Source organism: Hippopotamus amphibius, chromosome 16 (genome assembly GCF_030028045.1).
Source record: "Hippopotamus amphibius kiboko isolate mHipAmp2 chromosome 16, mHipAmp2.hap2, whole genome shotgun sequence".
NCBI classification, from domain to species: Eukaryota; Metazoa; Chordata; class Mammalia; order Artiodactyla; family Hippopotamidae; genus Hippopotamus; species Hippopotamus amphibius.
In genome coordinates this window covers 49,842,374-49,869,596 of record NC_080201.1, presented here as the reverse complement: position 1 = coordinate 49,869,596, position 27,223 = coordinate 49,842,374, and the positions used below count along the sequence as shown (strand labels likewise).

The 27,223-nt window shown below is 45.8% G+C and overlaps 1 protein-coding gene across 1 annotated transcript; it reads left to right on the top strand.

The window, feature by feature from the left end:
* Nucleotides 1-8,565: 8,565 nt before the first annotated feature.
* Nucleotides 8,566-26,736, top strand: LOC130838080 (F-box only protein 27-like). Its single transcript, XM_057710852.1, has 8 exons — nucleotides 8,566-8,811; nucleotides 12,606-12,738; nucleotides 20,983-21,354; nucleotides 21,579-21,672; nucleotides 21,755-21,850; nucleotides 25,708-25,716; nucleotides 25,777-25,912; nucleotides 26,593-26,736. Exons 1-8 carry the CDS (start codon nucleotides 8,566-8,568, stop codon nucleotides 26,734-26,736), a joined length of 1,230 nt encoding a protein of 409 aa, XP_057566835.1.
* The last annotated feature ends 487 nt before the right edge of the window (nucleotides 26,737-27,223 follow it).

The following is a 27,223-nucleotide window of genomic DNA, read 5'->3' as shown; positions in this document are numbered from 1 at the left end:
TTGCTCTTTTTTCGTATTAGTCATCTGTTTTATACGTTAATGTATATAAGGCCCTCCCAATCCCCCCCTTCATCCCACCCCAAACCCCCACCACCACCTTCCCCCCTTGATGTCCATATGCTTGTTCTCTACATTTATGTCTCTATTTCTGAACCTTCCTTTTCTTGTTTGTAGGAAAAAGGCTTCAGCCTCCTAGATCTTCCCTGAGTTCCGACCAAAGAAAATTTCACATGCTGAGATGTGGGGAAGTCATTCTGGCTTATACATGGCATAACAAATTTTATGTAACTAGAACAGTCTGTGGCCTATCAAACATATATTGTACATCTGCTTTGATTATTAAAGAAAAGGGCACATTGACCAAAAGTAAAAATGTCCATGGTAAGAATAAAAATTAAATGCCCCCTTTCCTGGGATGCCAATGCTGGTAGTGTTTCATGATAAGACTCCCTTCCCAGGGGCCAAGGCCATACTGACTTGCCCTGCATGGGCTGATGTGTGGGTTTTTTTGTTTTTTGTTTTTCTTTTCTTTTCTTTTCTTTTCTTTTTAAGCTTGAAGGAATAGATCCCTGACTTGTTTGATGTTCTTTGCTCTGACAAGATATAAAATGGTGTGGAAAAACCATGCTTCTCTGGAGCAGTTTCTCTGGGTTATCTGAGAGGCTGTCTTACAGGCTGTAGTCCTCAGTTTGGCTCAGACAAAACTCTTTTCTATTCCTGTTATAGATTGTTTACTAATTATTTTCATTGGCATTGCTTGGCATAGTGGGTAGGTAATCACAAAAACCTACCTGAGGTCACTTGGAATTTACTTTGGACTGGTGCTTGGTGCAAAGTACGGGCTCCTTGAGTCCCAAACTTCAGAGCACCCTTCAGGTGCTTTAGTGAGTTTTCCCTGATAACCAGATCTGCTCGTATGAAGTGATAGTCCATACCTTTTATTTGCTCTATTGACCTTAAGACTTAAAGTCATAAGTGGATGCAGGTACATTTCATAGGTGAAGAGGACCTAGAGGGAATTTCTAGGCAGGAAAGCTTGAAAAGAATTTTGGAGTGCACTGTGTTGGGCTGACTTTTTTTTTTTTTTTTAAAATGTGGCTTAACATTGGAAAGGTTTGTACTGCAGAATAAAATGAAAGGAAAAGAGAGAGATTGTGCTTCTAAGGCCCACACGCTCCCAGACAGGCAGCCACCCACTGGAACTCTGGCTGGCTTCCACAATTGATGTGGAGCCAATACTTGCAAGTACTTGTCTAACCCTAAAATGGTGAGAGTGGACCTCTTTTTTTTCTTTTTTGCCACGTGGCATGTGGGATCTTAGTTTCCTGCCCAGAGATCGAACTCGTGCCCCCTGCATTAGAAACTCCATCTTAACCACTGGACTGCCAGCGAAGTCCCAGGAATGGACCTCTTTTGACTGTCCAAAACCAATTTTTGCATGCACAATTAAAGAAAGCGGGCTTGATGAAACATCTTTTCAAAACTCTGACCCTAATACACAGGTATCCTTATGCTATCACTAAACAAATAAATAAGTTTATTGTAGATAGTGGGAGCTTGGTTCCTCAATGTTGGAAAAAGAAGTTACAAGTGAGGAAGAAGGCTAAAATAAACCCTGTTGGTAGACTGAAATCAGAGGTATCAGTACAATCTCATGGTATTTTATATATTTAAATACACACACACACATACAGATAAATGGATACAGAAATACAGAGATGCGCGTATGTATAGCAACATAAACACGTTTTGTCAAGCTGTTTGTGAGAGAGCCTAGAATCAGTGACACCTCCATAGCAATGAGCACGCCTAGTGCTCAGATCCTAGTTTCTAAATACCCAATCTCCAATTAAAGGAACCAGGGCTCCATGGAAATGTAGTTGATTCCAGAGATGTGGCAGGAAATATACAAGATGAGCCTGGAATAATTTGTGGTGCCAGAGACTGAGGCAGTGCTCAAGACTTGATGTTGAGGGGTGGGGGAGGGGTATGTGGTTGAAAGAACACAGAAGTCCATCTGAGAAAATCAAAAGATCAAATCAGGGACAATTTGAGTCACAAAATAAATAGCAACAGTATTGGATTTAATCCAGGGGATAAAATATATATCGGTAAATCCACACTGATATAGAGAAATAATTGAATAAGTAAATAAATAAACGGAGTGGGGAGGAACAGCCCTTCCTTACAGTAAAATTTCAATTAGACAAGAAAGAATTAAAAAACAACAAAATCACCATTAGGCAAACCCCATGCTAATAACTGTTATATACAAGATCCACCAAAGAATGCTAAAATTAGTGGGTAAAAATTTCAGGAGAAGGACCCCCCTGGTTAAGTATCTACCTGCCAATGCAGGGGACACAGCTTCGATCCCTGGTCCACGAAGATCCCACATGCCGCAGAGCAACTAAGCCCGTGTGCCACAACTACTGAGCCTGAGTGCTGCATCTACTGAAGCCCGTGTGCCTAAAGTCCATGTTGCACAACAAGAGGAGACCCCACTCACCACAGAGAAAGCCCACTTGCAGCAACAAAGACCCAACGCAGCCAAAACAAAAACAAAAAAATAGAAAATTTCAGGAGAAACCTGATTTGCATGGCCTTAAAGAATCTCCCCTGAGTTATTTACTAACTACAAAGGAAAGAATAAAAGCTTTACAGTGGAGAAACCCAGCAGGCACCACTTGAACCAAGCAATGAAAGTCAACATCACCAGTGACAGCAATAAGTCATGTCAATGTCATGACCCCTCTGACACCGCGCACTGAGGACACTACATCCCATCTAGGTCAGTCTTGCCAGAAAAATACATAATCCAATTCACTTAATTCCAATCACAAGAAAATATCAGACAAACCCCAAAGGAGTGACATCCTACAAAACAAAAACAAAAACAAAAAAAAACAGCTCACTACTTCAAAATGTCAACATATTAACATTAGGAGAAACTGGGTGAGAGAGATAGAGGAAGTTTGTAATACATCTGCAAATTTTCCGCTAAATCTAAAATTAGTACAAAATTTAAAGTTCTAAAAACAAATATCACGGGCTTTTGAGCCAGCCTTCCTGGTTTCAAATCTCAGACCGTGTGACCCGAAGTCAGACTCTTCATCTCTTTGAGCCTCAGTTTACTCTTTCTGGAAGGAACGATAGTACCTACAGCTTAAGATCCAGTGAGAGATTAAATGAGTTTTCCATCTGATCACCTGTAAGAGTAGATTTGTTACTATTACTGTTGTGTAGGCCAAACAAAGGACAGCTGTGAGAATGACTTTGGGAGTGTTGCCTCCTCTTCAATCTTTTGGAAGCGTTTGAGCTGAATCGGTGTAAGTTCTTCTTTGTATATTTAGTAGAATTCCCCAGTGAAGCCATCCGGTCCTGGACTTTTGTTTGTAGGGAGTTTTTAAATTACAGAATCTATTTCACTTCTAGTGACAGGTCTGTTCAAATTATCCATTTCTTCATGATTCAGTTTTAGTGGGCTGTATGTTTTTAGAAACTTGTCCATTTCTTTTAGGTTGTCCAATTAAATTATATGGTTACTTTTTTTTTTTTTTGAGCCAATGGTCTCCACCTTTCCCTTCCTGCAAATGCCTGTCTCATATTCCTCCTATCCAAATTCTTCCAGTTGACCCAAAATTATCTTCCAGAGTTGCATTGTCCAAACCAGTATCTACTCCAGGACCGCACATAGTCAAGAGTCATGTGGTCATGACTCTTAGGTCTGTTTCCATCTGTCACAATCTCCTTTTGATGATCCTGGCCAGACACGTCCCCTCTGGGTGTGTCCTGTGCTTATACTGCAGGTGGGTGGGGCGGTTCAGGGTGGTTACATCAAAGGCAGCAGCAGGCTTCACCTGCATTCCATCAGGACACCTGGAACTCCTGAGGGGTCCTGCAGCAGTGAGGCTGGCCTTGACCCTTGGACTGCAGTGGGGACAGCCTGATCCTGACACTGCATGGTTCTCTCTCACCCTCATGACTAGAATGTCACAAATGTGGTGTCACTGTGACACTGTACCCACATCCACCACCTGCCTAATGCTTTTTACCCTAATTGATCATCTTTGACTCCATGATTTCCTTAGGGCTTGGAAAATGAGGTTCTAACATTTCCACTCTCTCGACTGAAGAATGCCTTCTATTGGTGTTTTCTTCTGTATAGTTTTCCCTCCACAACTGGGACAACTCCTTACTCTGAACCAAGTAGTCACCAATGCAGCAGCATTATATTTCTATTAAAAAAAGATAAGGGACTTCCCTGGTGGCACAATGGTTAAGAATCTGCCTGCCAATGCAGGGGACACAGGTTCAAACCCTGGTCCGGGACGATTCCACATGCCACGGAGCAACTAAGCCTGTGCACCACAGCTATGAAGCCTGCACCCTAGGGTCCACGAGCCACAACTACTGAGCCCACACACCACAACTACTGAAGTCCACGTGCCTAGAGCCCATGCTCTGCAACAGGAGAAGCCACCGCACTGAGAAGCCTGCACATAGGAAGGAAGAGTAGCCCCCACTTGCCGCAACTAAAGAAAGCCTGCGTGAAGCAACTAAGACCCAATGCAGCCAAAATAATAAAATTTAAATAAAAATTTTTTGAGATATACAATACTTTATGAAAAAATCTATAAAACGTTATTGAAAGGCATTTAAAAAGATTTAAATATTGACACACACGAGGACAAGACCTCCAAGTAACAATATGGACTAATCCAAAAGCACATCCTCAAGGTAAACATGAAGCTGTGGGTTGATGAGTACAATATATCATTCCCATAAAACTTAAACACATAGAACAAAGCTATATAATAATTGTGGGGCAAACATATGTAGAAAAAGGAGAAAGTAACCCAAAGTGTGTACCTCCCCAGGGCAGTGGTTGGGGGTGGGGAGTGGGATTGGAGGGAAGGGGCAGATGTGGAGTGTTTGGTTTGTCACAGCTAAGATTTGAGACCTGGCGGTCTTGGCTTCAGAACTGATGCTAACGCTTCCTCTAGGCTCTGTGCCAAGTTCATGGACTGCTGAGGGAGAAGGGTCCAGGACTCAAGGCACGTGCCTCCACCCCCGCTCAAGAGCCAGCTCCTGGCTGAGACGGGCTGCATGCAGTCACTGCCCTGATCAGATGCCCCGCACAGCAACTAAGAGGCGGGCTCAGGGGCCACCTCCCCGTGGAGCGGGGTTCAGCTGTGTGACTTTGGGCAGGCTGCTGCCCTCCCCAAGCTTCGTTTTCTCATTTTGTAAATTGGGAAGGTAGCAAGGCCTACATCAAGGGCGGGGAGGGTGAGAGGGGTTGATGAAATAGTGCTCCTAAGACATGCAGCAAAGTGCCTGGGCTGGGAGAGGGCACCGTTATTACTGGTGTTAATATTATCATTATGCTGCCTGGCTGGCAGGGTCCAGAAAGGTTGGCCATCATCCAAGGGGAAGCCCTGTAGCCCCCGACCTCCCCATCCCATGCAGGGACCGCTCCTCCAGGGCAACGGAACCGCATCCTCACTAACACCCACCCCTCCACGGGGTGGCCAGCACCACCCCTCCTGAGCTGGACAAGCCACTTGTCTTCGGTCAGAAGCTCAGTTTCTTCCTGAATTAAATGTGGGCCGTCCCCGTTGTCCCCCAGAGGTGGACAATGATTTCCTGACATGGAGCATAAGCGTCACCACTCAGCAGTCCCATGCAGAAGCATCGAGTTAAAATGACACTGGAACCCTGTGAGAAAGTGCCACAATTCATGCATGAATGCCACAAGCATTTATGGAGCTCCTACTCTTTGCCAGGCCCTGGGCTAAGCATGGGGACACAGCAGTAAATACAACAGGTCAATGGAACCACAACAGCCCTGTCACACATAAGGAATTATGAATGGCTCTTTAAATACATGGGATCACCTATTACTCACATTTTCTAAATGGTCAGTTGCCAGCATGCGGTAATGTTACCGGGTGTGGTCCACCAGAGATGCAGGCAGCTCTGGCCGAAGCCCTTATAGGGAACGTTCACATGATCTGTGATTTTGATATTCCGGCTAGAGAGGCCGGTGAGAAGCAAGCACAGTGGATTCCTCCAGGAGGCATCCCCTCCACACCCTCCAGGCCCATCTCCCCCTCAGGCTGGAGCCCTCCTCCTCCTCACCCCCTGCCTTCTGCAGACCTTCCACAGCACAGCTCTGCCTCTGGGCCCTCCTTGGCCTGTTCCACTCCTTGTCCCGCCCAGGACTTTCTTTTCAAAACCCCCCTAGGTGTGTGTCCTCTCCAGATAGGTTGGTGCTTTGATTTTTTTTTTCTTTCTTTTTTTTTTTTTTTTTTGAGCCAGCTGCTTGACTTGTGGGATTTTAGTTCCCTGACCAGGGATCCAGGCCCTTGGCACTGAGAGCGCAGAGCCCTAACCACCAGACCGCCAGGGAATTCCTTGGCGCTTTGATCTTTAAAGCCTCTTATTTTGTTGTAGAGCCTAGAAAACGGGCTCTAGCTGGAACTTAAGGCTTTGATTATTTCATTTCTAAGTTGGCTTCAGTAGGAGGAATTATTTCTTTAGGGCAAAGAAGTTTTGTGGATTTCGTGGCTCTTTTCTGCTCGATTCCCCCTAGAGGCTGATTTGGGTGGGGAGCTGAGATGATTTTATCTGAAAGCCCTCTCCAGGAGACATGGGTGTGCCAGGGCTGAATCACCTTGGGGAAGGAACTGAATTAGCAACATGAAGGGCTGTTCCCACTCAATCCTACCTCTAGGGAGCTGGGCTCTCTTCAAACCCCTCCCACCCTTCTGAGACAGGAGATTTTGTGAACTACTTGCCTCCTTCCTCCTAGGATCCCTCAGACCCTCCATCCACACAAAGGGCCCATTCCCAGTCCAGTTCCTTTCCTGGAATCAAAATACCCCCACGCTCCCCACTCCACTCCTGTGAGCAGGATAGGAGAACCAGGGGCAGGGAAGCCAAGTTGGCGGAGCTTCGAATGTCCTTGGGATATTCATGCAGCCTGCCTCCCAGTGCTCTGAGGGTCAGGAATTTTCTAGTTCTGCAAACCAGACTGGCGGGTTCTTCCCCCAACTTCCCAGCCACACCTCCAGCAGAGAGAGGCACCTGCGTCCCCCTCAACACTGCCCTGCCCATCCTTGTTGCTTCACTGGGTCAGAGTCAACTGCAACTTTCCTCCATTTATGGTGAATAATTTCTCATGCAGCCTTTCCCACCTTGAAATGAAATACTTAGATAACGAAACTTACTTCCGCAGAGAATTCTTTAAATATTCATAAAATATCCCAGGCCTTTCTCACCTTCTGAGATGGCCCACACTCAGTCTGTGGAGTGTGTTTCTCTCTAAATAAATCCACTTCTTCCCTATCACTTTGTTTCTCACTGAATCCTTCCTGCGATGAGACATCAAGAACCTGAACTTCACTAAGTCCTGAAGCCCAGGGGACATGGGTTCGATCCCTGCTCCAGGAAGATCCCACATGCTGTGGAGCAAGTAAGCCCGTGCGCCACAACGATCGAGCCTGCGCTTTAGAGCCCGTGAGCCACAACTATTGAGCCCATGTGCTGCAACTACGGAGCCCCACGCGCCTAGAGCCCGTGCTCTGCAACAAGAGAAGCCACGGCAATGAGGAGCCCGCGCACCACAACGAAGAGCAGCCCCTGCTCACAGCAACTAAAGAAAGCCCGTGCACAGCAAAAAAGACCCAACACAGCCAATAAAATAAATAAATAAATAACAATAATAATAATAAATAAAATATCCCATATATACGTATAATAGTGTAAAGGTGAAATAAAAGGAGAGAAATTTGTAAGTAAAAGAATGCATATTTCAATAGGCAAATGATACTTGGGCTTGTTCCCAACAAGATTCAGCTACTCAAATTGTGGTCCATGTAGGGCAGCGGTCAGGAACCCTTGGGAATTTGTTACAAATGCAGACCTGACTCACAGTTGGATTTTAAAACCTCCCCAGGGTATCTGAACAATCCCCAGAGTGTTCAGACCTCTCCGTGGATCCCTAAAGCTCCACAGCTGGCACTGCCTAGATGGAGGGGTTTTGTGGTTTTACTGAATTGGAGCATAACTAGTAAAGTGTCCACAAAGCCAAGGACACTCTTGCAATTGACCCAGTAGTTGCATTCCTGGACCATTCAGTGTCTGTTAACACTCTTTACATTTGCATGCAAACTGGAATTGGGTTCTAGGCTCAGATTAACAGGCTTTCCTCCTACATGAAAACACACAAGACATTGACTAGAAGGAGGAATCCAGGATGGTTCTCCCCTGGACGGCACTGTCCTGTGCCCGGCTTCCCAATAGCACTCCCATTACTGTGACAGCAAAATGCACCCCTAATTTTCCCAAAAGGCCCCTGGGATGCTTGTACACCTTTCTTTTCTGGGAGCCCTTATGCTCCAATCCTTTTCTTCTAGGCAGTAAGCCCTTGGAACCCAATTATATTTTTCTTTTTAACCAGAGTACAGTATAGGGTATAATTCCAGGAATTAACAGAGATTGAGTCTGAGGAGGAACTCAGAGGGACTAGGTCTTGGCCAGCTGCCCACAGAGCTGCTCGAGATGGTGCTGGTCCACGTGCCCCCCCACACACTGCTCGGGCACTGCCGCTCTGTGTGCCGGCGCTGGTGCGACCTGGTGGACTGCCAGCACCTGTGGCTGAGCATCTTGGACCGAGACCATGCCTCCCTGTCACCCATCCTCTGCACCTACCTCTCCCCCACTGACGACCCCAGGCCCTGCGTCCTGGCCGCTTCTGTGAGCGCAGACCCACAGGATGCAAACTCCTCCAGAAACCCAAGGGCGAAGGTAGGGAGCCCAGGAAACGGGTCCTCAAGGGAGCAGGTGGGAGGGTCTGGAGAGTTGAGGCCTCATGGGAAACCCTTGGAACCTCTCTGTGGGCTGGCGGGCTGGCCAGGAACTTGGTCACAAACCTTTTTTCTTTTACAGAAGCCCTCCAGAAATCGATGGTTCTGCACGGTTGGAATGCCCTGGCTATGGAGGAAAACTGGGAGGCCATGCCTAGGGCCCCTTTGCAGATCTGCTTCCTGTCTGCCTACAGGTGAATGTCCCTCCCTGTTCACCAAGGACCAGGGTGGTGGTGAGTACGTGCTGATGCTCTTGACCTTTCTCTGTCTTTCCTAGGTGGTGTCACAAAAAGAAGAAAGTGTTGGACCTGGAGGAGGAGGGTCTGTGGCTGGAACTCCTGGATAGTGGAAAGCTTGAGATTTGTGCCTCTGCCTGGTGAATGTGATGATAAAACAGCCCTTTTGCTGAGCGCTGACCTTGACGTGGGCAACTTCACTGAGGCCTCCTAACAACCCCTTAGGATGAAGCAGTAGGGAAATGACTTCACCAGCATCAGAGCTTTGGTATTTAGCAGAGTACACTCCCCGAACCCCTCCCCTAACCCCCAAAGGGACCTGAATTGGAAGATGCCAGGTTGGATCCTATACAGAGGACTTGGATCCAACTAAGTCTTGTCTGTAAATGAGATCCTTCTTGGTTTAGGAGGAGACAAGGTAGGAGAGTTGGCTAAGAGGTCAGATTCTGGAGCCAGACCTCCCACATTCAAATGCTGGCTTTGCAGCTTTGTGACCTTGGGCAAGTCACAGTGTGCCTCAGTTTCCCTATCTTTATAAGATAGGGTTATATGTCAAGCACAAAGCCAATGCTTGGAAGTGTGACCTGTTTCAGCACCCTTCACGATCCTCGATCCTGTGGGAAAGTGTATTTTGAAAGTATATTTTGAGAAGTTCAGAAAGGGGAGGTGACTTCCCCTGGTGGCACAGCTAGGGCGTGGCAGGACCTGGCATTAGGCCCATACTTGTCTGACTCGTGCTCTGTAGTGATGGTCTTGAAACTGGGGTTCATGAAGACTCTCCAAGGGATACCTGACCCCCGATAATTTAAATTCTCTACTGTTTTATGTTCCCTGTTCTCAAATTACTCAGCTACAGGTCACATCTATGGTGGGAGCATCATTGGTTATGCTTCTCAATTGCTATCTCATAATCCTCCAGTTTTACAGAAAAAAAAAGCCCCTCACGGTGCTGTATGGTCCCCAGAAGTAAAGACTACTTGAGAGATAGGCAAAGTGACCATTTGAAATTTTGGCCTTACCAAATTTGCTTTCTTTTCTTTTCTTTCCTCCTTTTTTTTTTTAATGGTACATTTTGTGCCGAACCTGATAATGAAGGATGGGGAATTTGGAAACCCAACTGCTTATTTATTTATTTACTTTAATATTTTGGCTGCACCATGCCAAAACATAGACATCCTAGTTCCCTGACCAGGGATGGAACCCATGCCCCCTGCAGTGGAAGCGTGGAGTCCTAACCACTGGACCGCAAATTTACTTTCAACTGAGGCACCATAAACTGGCCCCTCTGCAAATCCATCTCATTAGAAGATGTATTTACAGTCAACTTCTGTTTTTTTTCCAACTTCTGTTTTTAAATTAATCCTTTTTTCAAAATGCTTTTTTATATTTATTTTTTTGTCTGAGTTGGCTTTTTGTTGCTGCATGCGGGCTTTCTCTAGTTGCAGTGAGTGGGGGCTACTCTTCATTGCGGTGCATGGGCTTCTCAGTGCAGTGGCTTCTCTTGCAGAGCACAGGCTCTAGGCACATGGACTTCAACAGTTGTGGCACATGGGCTTAGTTGCTTCGCAGTATGTGGGATCTTCCCAAACCAGGAAGATCTTCCTGTGTCCCCTGCATTGGCAGGCAGATTCTTAACCACTGCGCCATCAGGGAAGTCCCTAACTTAATCCTTTATCAAACTATTGTAGTATATTTGTGTGGCTTTGAACAGTAGTATACCAGTTGATTGTAATAATCAGTGACTCCCCAGTTTTGCCAGACATCACCCAGAAACATTTAAAACTCCCAGTGCCCGGGTTACACTCCATACTAATTAAATATGAGTGTCTAAGATGAGAAAGCCAGGCATCAGTTAGAAGCCACAATGTCAAGACCACCTTCCAACTGCCAGGTAGGGAGAGTCCCAAAGCTACCCTCAGGCTCAGTAATTGACTAGAATGATATAGAACTAAATGAAAACTCTCATACAGTTAGTTTATTACAGGGAAAAGGTACAGATTAAAATTAGCCATGGGAAGATCACAGGGCAGCATCCCAGAGAAATATCCAACACCAGACTTCCATTGCCCTCTCCCCGTGGAGTCAGGACCGTCCTGGCATCCATGGGTGACAGTACGCATGGAACATTGCCAATGAGGGAAGCTCATCTGGGTTTTTACTGAGGCTTTATCATGTGATTCACCTCAGCCTCCAGGTCCACTGATATTGTGTGAGGCATCCTAAGTCACATGGTTGGCCTTCCTGGGGTGGCTCGCCCCCATTATAGACTATGTGGACGTGGCCAGCCCCCACCAAATCATACTGGCAGGCTGTCCAGTATGACCCAAGGTCCCCAGGTGAACAAGAGTACTCCTGTCAGACACAACATTCCAAGCATCCAGAGGTTATATCCCAGAAGCAGAGAGCAAAGACCATACATTTGGACAAGCCTTTGGGAGGAGGTACCTTGAAGCGCACGGCTCTAGGTCGTTACTTTGGAAATGAATGTGCATGCAGACCAGCCGGGGAGCTTACATTTCATGCGGGTGGATTCATTGGGTACACGCAGGGTCCCAGCTGCCAAGTGACACTGATGGTGCTTGTCCTGGGACCACGTTTAGGATTTGCGTACATGCAGAGGTCATTCACGTGAAGCAGGCAGACATCCAAAGAGATGGAGCGGCAAGTCCAGCCTTCAAACTCTCCCTTCTCCCATAGGTGGCCCGGCCGACAAGGCACTGACGATATACATCATCTAATTATCTGACTTCTAGATGCCAACCAGGCCATCCTGGATCACTTCTCTTCTGTGCCTGTTCCCATCTGGCAGTGGAGAAACAGTGTCTCCTTTGAGGTGAGTCTCTGTGAGGGGAGAGGGGGAAGGATGGTGGAGCCTATGATGAACTATTGTTGCATAACAAATTGCCCCCAAATTCACTGGCTTAATATTGACAGCAGTTATTTTATCATCTCTCATGGTTTTTATGAGTAGGGCTCTGCTGGGAGTTTTTGGCTCTGGTCTCTCATGTAGTCGCCTGCAGACACTGGCTGGAGCTGAAGGGCAGGGTGGGATGTGAGTGTGTGTACAGCAGCTGGTGGCTGGCCAAGCAGCTCTCGGTTTAGTCTCTGAGCTTGGCCTTGGGATCTCTCTGCTTGGTCTAGTTTGGGCTTCCTCACAGCATGGTGGCTTCAGGGCAGTCAGCTGTTTCCTGGTGGCTTAGGCCTCTACCATGAGGCTTCTGGAGAAACCAGCAGAAGCTGCACTGCCTTTTTGACTCAGTCATGGAAGTCACTTGGTGAAAGACACTCAGCATCACTTCCACCACACTCCTGGTTACAAGGAAACCCACCCAGATTCAAGGGGATGGGAATTAGACTCCACCCCTGCCTGAGGAGTGACACAATTCTAGAAGGACATGTGGAACTGGAGACATTGTTGCAGCCAGAATACCACCTGCCTGAAGGCCCCCAACTCAGTTTTTGAAGGCACCATGGGGCTTACCTCTTTTCCTTCCTACAGGTCAGCCATGTGTTCTCCAACCTCAAAAAGGGTGTTCGCTTTGTGTCTGTTGAACACTGGGTCTGGGACATGGAGTTCTTTTCTGAACATTACGGAATCTATCTGCCCAACTCCAGTGCAATTGTGCACATCCGTCTGTCCTAGTTGAGGACTGTCCTTAAAAAACAACCTGACCGTGACTTCCAGGAGCTGGGACCATTGGTTGGGCCATCTCAATCAGTGGCTTGTAGCTCCCTGGCCTCCTGGGATCTCCCAGGTCCAGTCAAGGGTCTAGATTCTTCTGCATGGGGCTGCTGAGTGGTGACAGTTACAGGCCATGTCAGGAAATAGTTGTCCACCTCTGGGAACAAATGTGACAGCCCACATAAAATTCGGGAAGAAATTGAGCTTCTGACAGAAGGCAGGTGACTTGCCCAGCTCGGGAGGGGTGGTGCAGTTGGCATCTGACTCCAGATCCCCTGCTCTGAACCCCAGCACCGCGCCACCTCGTGGAGGGGTGGGTGTTAGTGAGGATGCGGTTCCGTTGCCCTGGAGAAGCGGTCTCTGCATGGGATGGGGAGGTCGGGGGCTACAGGGCTTCCCCTTGGATGATGGCCAACCTTCCTGGACCCTGCCAGCCAGGCAGCATAATGAGAATATTAACACCAGTAATAACGGTGCCCTCTCCCAGCCCAGGCACTTTGCTGCATGTCTTAGGAGCACTATTTCATCAACCCCTCTCACCCTCCCCACCCTTGATGTAGGCCTTGCTACCTTCCCAATTTACAAAATGAGAAAACGAAGCTTGGGGAGGGCAGCAGCCTGCCCAAAGTCACACAGCTGAACCCCGCTCCACGGGGAGGTGGCCCCTGAGCCCGCCTCTTAGCTGCTGTGCGCGGCATCTGATCTGGGCAGTGACTGCATGCAGCCCGTCTCAGCCAGGAGCTGGCTCTTGAGCGGGGGTGGAGGCAGGTGCCCTGAGCCCCTGACCCTTCACCATCAGCAGTCCATGAACTTGGCACAGAGCCTAGAGGAAGCGTTAGCATCAGTTCTGAAGCCAAGACCGCCAGGTCTCAAATCTTAGCTGTGACAAACCAAACACTCCGCATCTGCCCCCTCCCTCCAATCCCACTCCCCACCCCCAACCACTGCCCTGGGGAGGTACACACTTTGGGTTACTTTCTCCTTTTTCTACATATGTTTGCCCCACAATTATTATATAGCATTATTTTATGTTTTTGAACTTTATGGAAATATCGTGCACACCAGCCTACAACTTCCTGTTTACCCTGAGGACCTGCTTTTGGATTAGTCCACATTGTTACCTGGAATCTTGTCCTTTTCTGTGTCAATAGTTAACTATTCTTTAATAGCCTTCAATAATGTTTCATAGATTTTCTTATAAAGTATTGTATATCTTTTGTTAGATTTATTCTAAGCTACTTTAGGATTTTGTAAATGGAATTAAAAAAAATTTTTAAGAAAATAATTCTTCATTAGCAAAATGTCACATTTACCATCTTGACTATTTTTGCATTCAGTAATGTTAAGTATATTCACATTGCTGTGGAACCAAGCTTCAGAACACTTTTCACCTTGTGAAACTGAAACTCTTGGACCTCAAACCCCAGCAACCACAATTCTACCTGGTCTCTATGAATTTCCCTAAATCTAGGAACCCCCTATAGGTGGAATCATACAGTTTTTGTCGTTTTGTGTCTGGCTTATTTCACTGAGAATAATGTCCTCAAGATTTATGATGCAGCATGTGTCAGAATTGCTTTCCTTTTTGAGGCTGAATAACATTCCACTGTGTATATATGTCACATTCTGTTCATTCAGTCATCTGTCAAGGGCTACGTGGGCTACTTCCACCTATGGCTGTTGTGAATATTTCTATGAATATGGGTGTATAAATATGTCTTCAAGACTCTGCTTTCACCCCAATGTTCATTGCGGCACTATTTACAATAGCCAGGTCATGGAAGCAACCTAAATGTCCATCAACAGATGAATGGATAGAGAAGATGTGGTACACATATACAATGGAATATTAGCCATAAAAAGGAATGAAATTGGGACATTTATATTATAGAGACATGGATGGACATAGAGACTGTCATACAGAGTGAAGTAAGTCAGACAGAGAAAAACAAATATCGTATATTAATGCATATATGCGGAATCTAGAAAAATGGTACAGATCAACTGGCTTGCAAGGCAGAAATAGAGACATAGATGTAGAGAACAAACATATGGACACTAAGGGGGGAAGTGGGGGTGGGGGGGATGAATTGGGAGATTGGGATTGTCATATATACATTACTAATAAGAAAAAAAATATCAAATTGTACACTTTAAATATATGCAGTTTATTGTATGTCAATTATTTCTCAATAAACGTTCTTAAGAAAAGACTCTGTTTTCAAATCTTTTGAGTATTTACCCAGAAGTGGAATTGCTGGATCATTTATGGAATTTAAATTTTCTTAACTTGGAAGTTTCACACACACACAAAAGGAGAGAAAATAGCATAATAAAACCTCATGTCCCCATCATCCAGATTCAAGAATTATCAACTCAGAGCCAAGCTCACTTTTTTGTTTAATGTTTAACTTTTTTATTGAAGTATAATGTACACACAGAAAAGTGAAAAGAAAGAAAGAAAGAAAGAAAGAAAGAAAGAAAGAAAGAAAGAAAGAAAGAAAGAAGGAAAGAAAGGAAGAAAGAAAGAGGGAGGGAGGGAGGGAGGGAGGAAGGAAGGAAGGAAGGAAGGAAATAACCCAAGCCCATCTATATCCAGCCACTGACTAAGAAATCAGACAGGGCCTCTTGTGCCTCCAGGGTAACTGCTGTCCTGGCTTTTATTTCATTTATTTATTTTAAAATTTATTTATTTATTTACTTACTTACTGGCTGCATTGGGTCTTTGTTGCTGCGCACGGGCTTTCTCTAGTTGTGGTGAGCAGGGGTTACTCTTCATTGTGGTGTGCGGGCTTCTCATTGCGGTGGCCTTACTTGCTGTGGAGCATGGGCTCTAGAGCTCAGGCTCAGTAGTTGTGACACTCGGGCTTAGTTTCTCCGTGGCATGTGGGATCCTCCTGGACCAGGGCTCAAACCCGTGCCCCCTGCATTGGCAGAATTCTTAACCACTGTGCCACCAGGGAAGTCCCTGTCCTGACTTCTAGCATCACTGATGGCATCTTCTTTCCTGAGCTATAGTAAACAGAATCACACAGCATTGCTCTTTTTCATCTGGTTTATTTCCCTTAACCTTAGGCTTCTAAAGTCCATCCATGTTGTTGCAAGTGGCTGTAGCTTGCTTATTCTCTTTGCTGAATACCCTTGATTTGTTCATCTGCTGTGGGTAGACATTGGTTTGTTTCTGGTTTGAGCCTCTGATCAGTAAAGCTGCAGTGAATATTCTAGTATCTATCTTTATGTGCACACATTTCTCATACCTGGGAGTACAACTGCACATGGGAAAATTAGCAAAAAGAAATCTCACTAAAATGGAGTTGGGGGGCCAGAAAGGGGAGCTCTCACACTGGTGCCCCTCCATGTCACCACAGATCTCATAAGGAAGAGACCTACTTTGCCTTTCTGGCAGGAAATGACACTATTTCACTGCAGCCACCAGGAGAAAGAAAGATTTTCTCCTTGGCTGGCAACAGCTCAGCCAATGAGAGACTGTCACAGCTCAGCCAATGAAAAAGCCTCTATACATCTCCTTTCCTCCAATGGGCTTTTTGTTTATTAACAGTCCCTCCTGACATGCCCTCTCCTCTATAAAAGGGTTCCCTCTCCTTTGCTTTAGGGGACTTGTGTGTGGCTCACCATATTTTCATGTCCCAGACTGCAATTCTTTGCTGCTTCTGAATAAGCCTTGTTTTCCTAGTGAAATAACTGGCTGTTTTATTGTTTTAGATGAATACAGGTCATGGTGTAGGCATGCATTCAGCTCTAGTAAGTGCTGCCAAACAATTTTCCAGTGTGATAGTACCATGTTCTCACTCCCACCAGTAAGAGGGTTCCAATTAACTACACCTGTTGATGAAAATTCAAAAAAGCCAAACTGAGGATTATAACCTGGGAAGCAGATTCTCACAAAGCTCTGAGAATTGTTCTGCCTGTTAGAAGTCAAAGGCACAGTCATACACATTTTCTAGACAAAAGATTACACATAAACATCACATACTGATATATTACATAAAGTTCACCAAGGATACCTAGTCCAGGTAAGAAGGTACAAAGTCAACAACAAGTCACCATGACCCCCTACAGAGCTAAGAAAGAATGCTATTCTTTAGGAAGTTACATTACTAGCATCGGAAGATAAAAATTGATCTTTTGGTGGGGCAGATACTTTGAGGCGCTCTGGTTGATTGTGTAATGCAGATACACATCCCACATTAGGGAGGCAGGAGGCCCCCCCCCAAAATACAGAATTTTATGTTTAATTTTTTCTCCTGCCTCAAAATATAAATTTTACGAGGGTGAGTCAAAAATTATCCCCACTCTGGCTGTAGAATTTATAGACATTTTAAAGCAACTGAAGTGCAGATAATTTTTGACTCACCCTCATATTTCATCATTTTCCCCCTTTTGATCATCAATATTTTGATAGGAAGCATTAGGTCATCAAATATTTGGCCCCTGATGCCAGGGTAGTTGCTTACCTGCCCTGAATCCATCATGTCCTTTGCTGCCAGTCCGAACAGCCCAGTTCTTCCCTTCCTTTTAGGGGGTTATGCTAGTAGAATGCTTCACAAGGACTGATAATCAGTTCTAGGTTGTCCAATAGGACTTGTGCCAATTGTACCCTGTATGTGCATTTTGCATGCCCTTTAATATAGAACAATAGATATGGTCAATAGTTTCAAGTCACTTAGACATTATTTTCGTTGGAGTTTTGAAAATATATACATTGAGATGCACAAGAGATTATTACTCCATAAGTGATATAGACCACAGTCACCAGAGCCAACAACAAAAACAAAATCAAAAAAGGAGATTTAAGCCACGAATGCCCAGAACTGAACCATTTACCAAAGATTTCATTCAGACTAGAAAGTGGGTCCTTCAATGCAGAAATTTTTATTTTGTATGTGAGCCATTAGATAGTTATATTAGAGGACTCATCTGATATGAAAGCACAACACTGTCTGGATTATAGCACAAGTTTCCCCGGCAAAGCAATTTTAAAAATCCAGAGCCACTTGGTTTTGCAACATCACATTCTCATCACAGAAACTTCAGAACTGTATAAATTAATCGAAAGTAGCAAACAAACATGGAGCTATATGCTGATGGGGAAGCTTTTTATAGATTATAGGAACACCTGAAAAGTCAATGACAGGACTCATGGGGGGCTTCTACTGGCCTTCTTGACGGAGGAATTTGATGACAGATCCAATGATCGGTTAAACTGCCCCCAGTAGTAATACTTTGTGATAGCATTACTAAAGAGTTTGGGGGCAAAAACATAGCTAGAAATAAAACAATAACTTTTCATTTTGATTTTGAGGCAGACATTTGGTATGTATTTATTTTATTTTTGGCTGCTTTGGGTCTTTGTTGCTGTGCACAGGCTTTCTCTAGCTGTGGAGAGCGGGAGCTACTCTTCATTGCTGTGCATCAGTTTCCTCATTGCGGTGGCTTCTCTTTTTGCGGAGCACGGCTCTAGGCACGCAGGCTTCAGTAGTTGTGGCACACAGCCTCTAGAGCACAGGCTCAGTAGTTGTGGTGCACGGGCTTAGTTGCTCCGCAGCATGTGGGATCTTCCCGGACCAGGGTTTGAACCCGTGTCCCCTGCATTGGCAGGTGGATTCTTAACCACCGTGCCACCAGGGAAGCCCGGTAACAGTACATTTGAACTGCTAGGTTGGGTCTTTCAGGCCTGGCCCGGACCGTTGGGTCAGCTGCCTGCTACTGTCATCATCCTCTTCTCTTCCTAACTCGGTGATGCTTGTCTTAGTTGAAGTAGGTGCTAGAAACAACTGTCAAATTCCATTCAGGTGGAGGGTGAGAGATGTGAACCCATGAATTAATGTCTCTCAGTTTGACTGTGTGCATAGATTAGTTAATAATATCTGGAAAGTTTCTTTCCATCATGGCTACAAAGAATGTTTTATTTGATGTCCTTTCCAGTAAGCAAGATGTCTGTTCTGATCCACGATCCTTTCCATCTCCTGGGAGCTCTTTGTAAAAGTAGTTCCCAATATTTTTAAGTATCTCAGTAAGACCTGCCAATAATGTAATATATTGCTTTTAAACCATCACGGGTGAAATTTTCCAAAATATTGTTTTCCCCACAAAACCATTTTCTCAGATGCCCAATGGCTTAGAGAATGCACATGCTGGAGTATCAGCAATTGGACTTCGATAGACTCTCTAAGTTTGGTTTGGTTTCGTTTTGCCATATCTAAACTATTTTCTTGTGTTGGGGTCAAAATACCTCCTTTTTGTTGCCGTATCTGTTTCTCTTCATTCGTGGCAATTTCTTGAACTTGTAGGAAGAAATCTTTATTGGGTTAGGAGGGTTGATGGAGAAGAGTGGACACTTTCAAGGCTAGACCGGATGAATATTTAAAGCTGCCTGTTTGGCTGCAGCATCAACAAGCTGATTTCTTTTAGCTTCTAGAGTATCAGATTTGGAATGCTCTGGTGTTTTAATAATTGCTAACTGCTTTGGCAGCTGTATAGCAATTAATGGCTTGGCCTGTTTTCTTTCTCTTTTTTTCTTTTTCTTTCTTTTTTTTTAAACATAGGTTGCCCTGAAGATGTTAAAAACCTCATTGTTTTCATGGCATTCCAAAGTTGTGTACCACTCCAAGAGCATAGTAACTGACAGTATAAATATTTGTCACCTGGTCTTTAACTAATTGACCTGCTAAAGTTAAGGCAATTAATTTGGCATGTTGTGCTGACTTTGTTTCTGGTAAATAAGAGCCTTCAATTAAGTCCACTGTGAGAGTTATTGTATATCCAGCTTGGTAATGTCCCTGCTCACCCCTTGAGTAGGACCCATCTGTAAATCTAATTAAATCAACATTATCAACAGGGGCTTCTTGCAAGCCATTCCAAGGAGCAAGAATTTAATCTGTTAACAAAATGCAATCATGCATTTTTTTCTTGCTGTGATGTTGGAAGCAAAGTTGCAAGATTAATTTAATCACATCAAACCAGGATAGTACTGGGAACTCCCAGGGAATTCCCTGGTTAGGACTTGGCGCTTTCATGTCAGGGCACCCAGGTTTGATCCCTGGCCAGGAACTAAGATCCTGCAAGATGCATGGCGCAGCCAAAAAAAAAAAAGAAGAAGAAGAAGAAGAAGAAAAACCAGGGTAGTAATAGATGCAGAAAGCAACAATACCTCATAAGTTAGTTGCCTCATAGAATTGTGCTGAGTGTGGTGAGAGTTTAGAAGAGACTCAACTGATTGTGAGACAGGTAAAGGAGACCCTACTACTGCTAGTACTACTACCACTACTACCCTACTGCTTCTTCAGTAGCCTTCCATAAGAGAGTCATTTCGGAAATAACCATCACGCAAGGAGAACGTCCCTTTGCTACCAAATCTAATTTAATTTTGTAGCGTAAAAGCAAGTCACCTACAAGCATTTTTGTATAAGCATCAGAGTAAGGCAATAACTGTCTATGAATGACAAAAGACTTAAAAAGCGTGGTTAAAGACTTGATTATAACACAACTGTCAAGGAGATTTGGCTATTTCTGTGACATACAATATTTTAAGATAATAACTAGAATTATGACTGACCACATAACAGGATATTTCAAATTTTAGGAACTTCATATAATTTCTAGAACATTTGTACTGATAAATGTCTGACAACGTCTTCCATGTGGCATTTGGTCCTGTATTAACCTCCTAGTCTGAATACAGTCCGATGGAGGCGGTATCTGGAGAATATGGGGGGCAGGAGGGGCTGGCTTGTAAATTGGTGCAAGGTGAAGGGAGGAGGGGGCACAGCAGTGAGAAGGGTGGGGCAGGCAGAGACTGGGGAGACAGGTAAGGTGGGGCAGGGGGAGGGGCAGGGGAGGGAGGTGCTGGGTATTGGGGAGGGGCAGGTCTATAAAAAGGGCAGACTCGGACATGGGGGCACATGAAACTAGGTGAAGGCCTGCCTTCCAGAAGCACTGGCTGAGATGCAGGGTAGGACTCCAAGGGGTCAGCGAGGCCGCAGAGGGTGTTGGCTGCAGTAATCTGCTGTCAAGGGCAGGCTGGGAGTCTGGGGACTTGAGGATGGGGCTGGGAGTGGTGGGGATGGGGAGGCAGCTGATAGGGTTTGGGAGCTGACAGTCTTGGGGTGCAGCTGGCAGGAGCGGGCTGTCGTGGCTGCAGGTCCCTGATGTCTTGACACTGGCTCTCCCACAGTGGCATCCGAGCTTGGTGAGGAGACCATGTGCACCTCAGCTTCCAGGAACTGGCCAGTCGGTGTTCCCGTGCTGGAGCCTGAACCCGAGGGGCTGCTGGGCCAGCTGCCCATGGAGCTGCTTGAGATGGTGCTGGTCCACGTGCCCCCCCATATGCTGCTCGGGCACTGCCGCCAGGTGTGCCGCCGCTGGCGCGACCTGGTGGACGGCCAGCACCTATGGCTGAGCGTCCTGGCCCGAGACCACGCCGCCCTGTCCCCCATCCTCAGCACCTTCCTGCCCCCAGATGACGACCCCAGGCCCTGCTTCCTGAGCCGCTTCTGCGAGCGCAGACCCATAGGACGCAACCTCCTCCAGAAACCCAAGGGCGAAGGTGGGGAGCCCAGGAAAGGGGTCTTCAAGGGAGCAGGTGGGAGGGGCCGGACGCGGGGCGCACTCGGACTCCGTGGGTGGGGTGGAACCAGATCCCAAGGGAGGAGCGAGAGGTGCAGGTCCCCACGGGAAACCCTGGGGAACCTATCCCTGGGGGGGTTGGGCTGGCAAGGAACTTGGGCACAAACCTTTTTCATTTAACAGACGGTTTCCTGAAATGGACAGTGCTGAGCAGTGAAGACGGCTGGGCAGAGGAGGAGGAAAACTTGGAGGTCATGCCTAGCGCCTATATGCAGACTGGCTTCCAGTCTTCCTGCAGGTAAATGTCCCTATTCCCCAAGGGCCGGGGCGATTGTCCAGTACTTGCCTGGTTCTCATTGACCTTTCGCCCTCTTTCCTAGCGAGTATCACGAGAAGCAAGTGATAGACCTGGAGGAGGAGGGTTTCTGGCCAGAGCTCCTGGAGAGTGGAAAGCTTGAGATTTGTGTCTCTGACTGGTGAGTGTGATGATAAAACAGCCCTTTTGCTGAGTGCTGACCTTGGCGTGGGCGACTTCGCTCAGGCCTCCTAACAAGCTCTTAGGATGAAGCAGTAGGGAAATGACTTCATCAGCATCAGAGCTTTAGTACTTAGCAGAGTATACTCCCTGAACCCCTCCCCTAACCCCAAAAGGGACCTGGATTAGAAGATGCCAGATTGCATCCTGTACAGAGGACTTGGGTCCAACAAGTTTTGTCTGTGAATGGGATGCCCCTTGGTTTAGGAGGAAGCAGGGTAGGAGAGTGGCTAAGAGGTCAGATTCTGGAGCCAGACCTCCCACATTCAAACCCTGGCTTCTCAGCTTTGTGGCTTTGGGCAAGTCACAGTGTGCCTCAGTTTCCCTATTTTTATAAGATAGGGTTATATGTCAAGCACAAAGCCAGTGCTTTGAAGTTCGAGCTGCTTCAGCACCCTTCAGGATCCTTGATCCTGTGGGAAAGTGTATTTTGAAGCCTCAAATTGAGAAGTTTAGAATGGGGAGGTGATTTTACCTGGTGGCACAGCTTGGGCGTGGCAGGACCTGGCATTAGGCTCATACTTGGGTAACTCCAGAGCTTGTGCTCTGTCGTGATGCTCTTGAAGCTGGGGTCCATGAGCACCTTCCAAGGGATACATGACCCAGATGATTTTAAGCAAGGCAAAATCCAAATCCTCTACAGTTTTCTGTTCCTTGTTCTAAAATAACTCACTACAGATCACATTGATAGTGGGAACATCATATAGTTATTCTTTCCCAATTCCTATCTCACAATCCTCCTTCAGTTTTACAGAAAGAGAAAGCCCCTCACTGTGTTGCATGGTCCCCACATGTAAAGACTACTTGAGAGACAGGAAAAGTGACCATTTAAAATTTTGGCCTTACCAAATTAACTTTCAAGCAAGGCACTGTAAACTTCCTCCCTCTGCAGATCCATATCTTTTTATTTTTTTATTTTTTGGGGGGTACACCAGGTTCAATCATCTGTTTTTATACACATATCCCCGTATTCCCTCCCTTCCTTGACTCCCCCCACTCGAGTCCCCCCCACCCTCCCTGCCCCAGTCCTCTAAGGCATCTTCCATCCTCGAGTTGAACTCCCTTTGTTATACAACAACTTCCCACTGACTATTTTACAGTTGGTAGTATATATATGTCTGTGCTACTCTCTCGCTTCGTCTCAGTTTCCCCTTCACCCCCCGCCCCCTCCCATACCTTGAGTTCTCCAGTCCATTCTCTGTATCTGCATCCTTGTTCTTGTCACTGAGTTCATCAGTACCATTTTTAGATTCCGTATATGTGAGTTAGCATACAATATTTGTCCTCCTCTTTCTGACTTACTTCACTATGTATGACAGATTGTATTTCTATCCACCTCGTTACATATAGCTCCATCTCATCCCTTTTTATAGCTGAGTAATATTCCATTGTATATATATGCCACATCTTCTGTACCCATTCATTTGTTGATGGGCATTTAGGTTGCTTCCATATCCTGGCTATTGTAAATAGTGCTGCAGTAAACATTATGGTACAAGTTTCTTTTGGGATTATGGTTTTCTTTGGGTATATGCCCAGGAGTGGGATGACTGGATCATATGGTAGTTCTATTTGTAGTTTTTTAAGGAACCTCCAAATTGTTTTCCATAGTGGCTGTACCAACTTACAGTCCCACCAACAGTGCAGGAGAGTTCCCTTTTCTCCACACCCTCTCCAACATTTGTGGTTTCCAGACTTTGTGATGATGGCCATTCTGATGGGTGTGAGGTGATACCTCATTGTGGCTTTGATTTGCATTTCTCTGATGATTAGTGATGTTGAGCATCTTTTCATGTGTTTGTTGGCCATGCAGATCCATATCTTTAGCAGGTGTATTTCCAATCAACTTTTGTTTTTAATTTAATCCTTTGTCAAACTTTTGTGGTTTGTTGTGCTGCCTTGAGCAACGCTGTATCATTTGATCGTAATAAGTGACTCCGAAATTTTGCCAGACATCACCCAGAAATATTTAAAACTCCCAATGCCTAGGTCACACTCCATACCAGTTAAACAAAGTGTCTAGAATGAGAGAGCCAGGCATCAACATCTGTGAGAAGTTTAGAGCCAACTACAAAGTTAAAGGGCACAATGTCAAGACCACCTTGCAACTGCCAGTTTGGGGGATTCTCAAAGCCACCCTCAGGCTCAGTAATTGACTAGAAAGACAGAACTGAATGGAAACTGCTATACAATTAGTTTATTACAGGGAAAAGATACAGATTAAAATTAGCCATGGGAAGATCACGGGGCAGCGACCAGGAGAAGTATCCAACACCAGACTTCCATTGCCCTCTCCCTGTGAAGTCAGGGCCCATGACTGTCCTGGCATCCATGGGTGACAGTACGCGTGGAATATTGCCAACCAGGGGAACTCATCTGGGTTTTTACTGAGGGCTTATCATGTGTTTCATCCCAGCCTCCAGGTCAGCTGATATTGTGTGATATATCCTAAGTCACATGGTTGGCCTTCCTGGGGTGGCTCGCCCCCATTACAGACTATGTGGACGTGGCCAGCCCCCACCAAATCACATTGGCAGGCTGTCCAGTATGACCCAAGGTCCCCAGGTGAACAAAGATAACTCCCATCAGACATAACATTCCAAGGGTCCAGACATTACCTCCCAGTAGCAGACAGCAAAGACCTTACCATGGGACAGGTCTAAATGCTTTTCTAGAAGGTGTCATTTCAAGATTCCAGATGATTCCAACCTGCAGCAACCTCTGGAAATCACTAGTAGGAAATAACTTAATCCAAAAGAAAAAATGTTAATGCTTGGAGTTTTATGGTCACAGGAAGTTTTTTAAATTTCTAATTATATTGTGTGTGTGTGTGTGTGTGTGTGTGTGTGTGTGTGTGGTTGGCACAAACGGTATGAAAGGTTAGTCAGAAGAATATAAAGATATATTAGTACTACATTAGGACAAAATTTTGTGGGAGAAGTAGAATGGACATCTAAGTCTAATAAGTGGAGTGATGTGAAATCTGTGTAAAAGGAGATACTTGTTTGTGTATTTATACCACCTATTACTCTTGTTTTTCAATTTTTAATTTCTAACATCATAAATGCACATATCTTGGTTATGCAACTCAAAGAATTATTACAGAGTGAATACATTCACTAAATCAAGAACAGAATGTTGCCAGTGAACCCCACCCTCAGCATCCCTCGTGCCCCGTTCCCCATCACTTCCAACCCAAGGGTGGCACCATCCTGAAATCTGTTACCATAGATAAGTTTTGTCCATTTTGGTACCTAATACACATGGAGTCATACAGTATATAGCGTGTATCTGGCTTCTTTCAATCAATAACAGGTTTGTAAATTCGTCCATAATTGTATGTAGCTGCAGTTAGTTTACTTTCATGGCTTTATAATATTCCATTATGAGAATATACCATAATTTATCCACTGACAATTGAAGGACATTGGGTGTTGTGTCTTGAATATTACTGGATATCCCATCACCAATTTATATAGCTCCCTCTGGATCATTTTAAATGACTGATCAGAAAATTGTATCTTAAAATATCACCATTGTACACATTGGAAATGACATCTTTTGCCACCAGTGAAATATAGAATAAGAAATAATATGGGAGGAGGTACCTTGAAGCGCACGGCTCTAGGTCTTTGATTCTGAAAAGAATGTGCGTGCAGACCATCTGGGGGGCGTATTTAGTATTTATTGGGATTTATTGGGTATGCAGAGGGGCCAGGCTCCCAAGTGACACTGATGGTGCCAGTCCCGGGGATCACAGCGCTATTTTGTACTTGCATACATGAGAAGGCCATTCAGGTGGGGGAGGCAGACCCCCAAAAAGATGGGACCACATGTCCAGCCTTCAAGATCTCCCTTCTCCCACAGGCGGAATGACCAACAAGGAACTGACTGTATATATCAGCTAACTGTCCAACTTCTAGATGCCAACCAGACCATCTTGGATCACTTCTCTCCTTTGCCTTTTCCCATCCAGAAGTGGAGAAACAGTGTCTCTCCTCGGGTGAGCCTCTGGCAGGGGTGTGGGAAAGGAGAGTGGGGTTTATGATAATCTTTGACTATATAACAACTTGCTCTCAAATATAGTGGCTTAATAACATCAGCACTCATTTGATCATCTCTCATGGTTTCTATGAGTAGGGCTCTGCTGGGAGTTTCTGACTCTGGTCTCTCATGTAGTTGCCTTCAGACACTGGCTGGAGCTGAAGGGCAGGGTGGGGTGTGAGCGTGTGTACAGCAGCTGGTGGCTGGCCAAGCAGCTCTTGGTTTAGTCTCCGAGCTTGGCGTTGGGATCTCTCTGCTGGGTCTAGTTTGGGCTTCCTCACAGCATGGCGGCTTCAAGGCAGTCAGCTGCTTCTTGGTGGCCCAGGGCTCCACCATGAGGCTTCTGGAGAAACTAGCAGAAGCTGCATTGCCTTTCTGACCATTGGAGGTCACTTGGTGAAAGTTATTCAGCATCACTTCCACCACATTCTTGGGTACAAGCAAACCCGCTCAGGTTCAAGGGGAAGGGAATTAGACTCCATTCCTGGGTGAGGAGTAGCTTGATTCTAGAAGGACATGTGGAGCTGGAGACATTGTTGCAGCCATCTATGGAAAATACCACCTGCCAGAAGGTCCCCAACTCAGCTTTTGAAGGGAAGGCCATGGCACAATAACAGTTACCTCTTTTTCTGCCTACAGGTCAGCCATGTGTTCTCCAACCTCAAGAAGGGAGTTCGCTTTGTGTCTTTTGAACACTGCGTCTGGGACTTGGAGTTTGGGAGTGAGCAGTATGCAGTCTCTCTAACAAACTCCAGTGTGATCGTGCGGGTCTGCCTGTCCTAGTCAAGAGCTGTCCTTGCAAACTACCTGACCATGCCGTCCAGGAGCTGGGACCATGGGCAGGGCCATCTCAGTAACCAAGCACTTGTAGCTCCCTGGCATCCTGGGATCTCATGAATCCAGTGGAAGTTCCTGCCGGGCCCTGTCTCCAGTTTCTGGCAGCTACTAGAAGAAAGTTCCTCCATCAGATTTACCCACTGCTGCTGCTCTAAGGCAGCCCCTGTTCTAGTGAGTGGAGGTGCAGCGGGGAGCACAGGGAAAAGCTGGATTGGGAGACGGCTCCTCCCGCTCCCCCACTCCAGGTCCCTCTGTGTCAGCACCCGTGCCCTTGTCTCCCCCTGGTTCTGCATCAGACGCTTTCTTGGTCCCATGCAGGAAGGCCTCTCCTCATGTCTGAACTAGCAGCTCATCCCCGTGGCTGAGAAAATTCCAGCCCCCACAGGTGGTGAACTTAACCCCATGGCGTTTCAAGACTGGGACCAGGATTCAC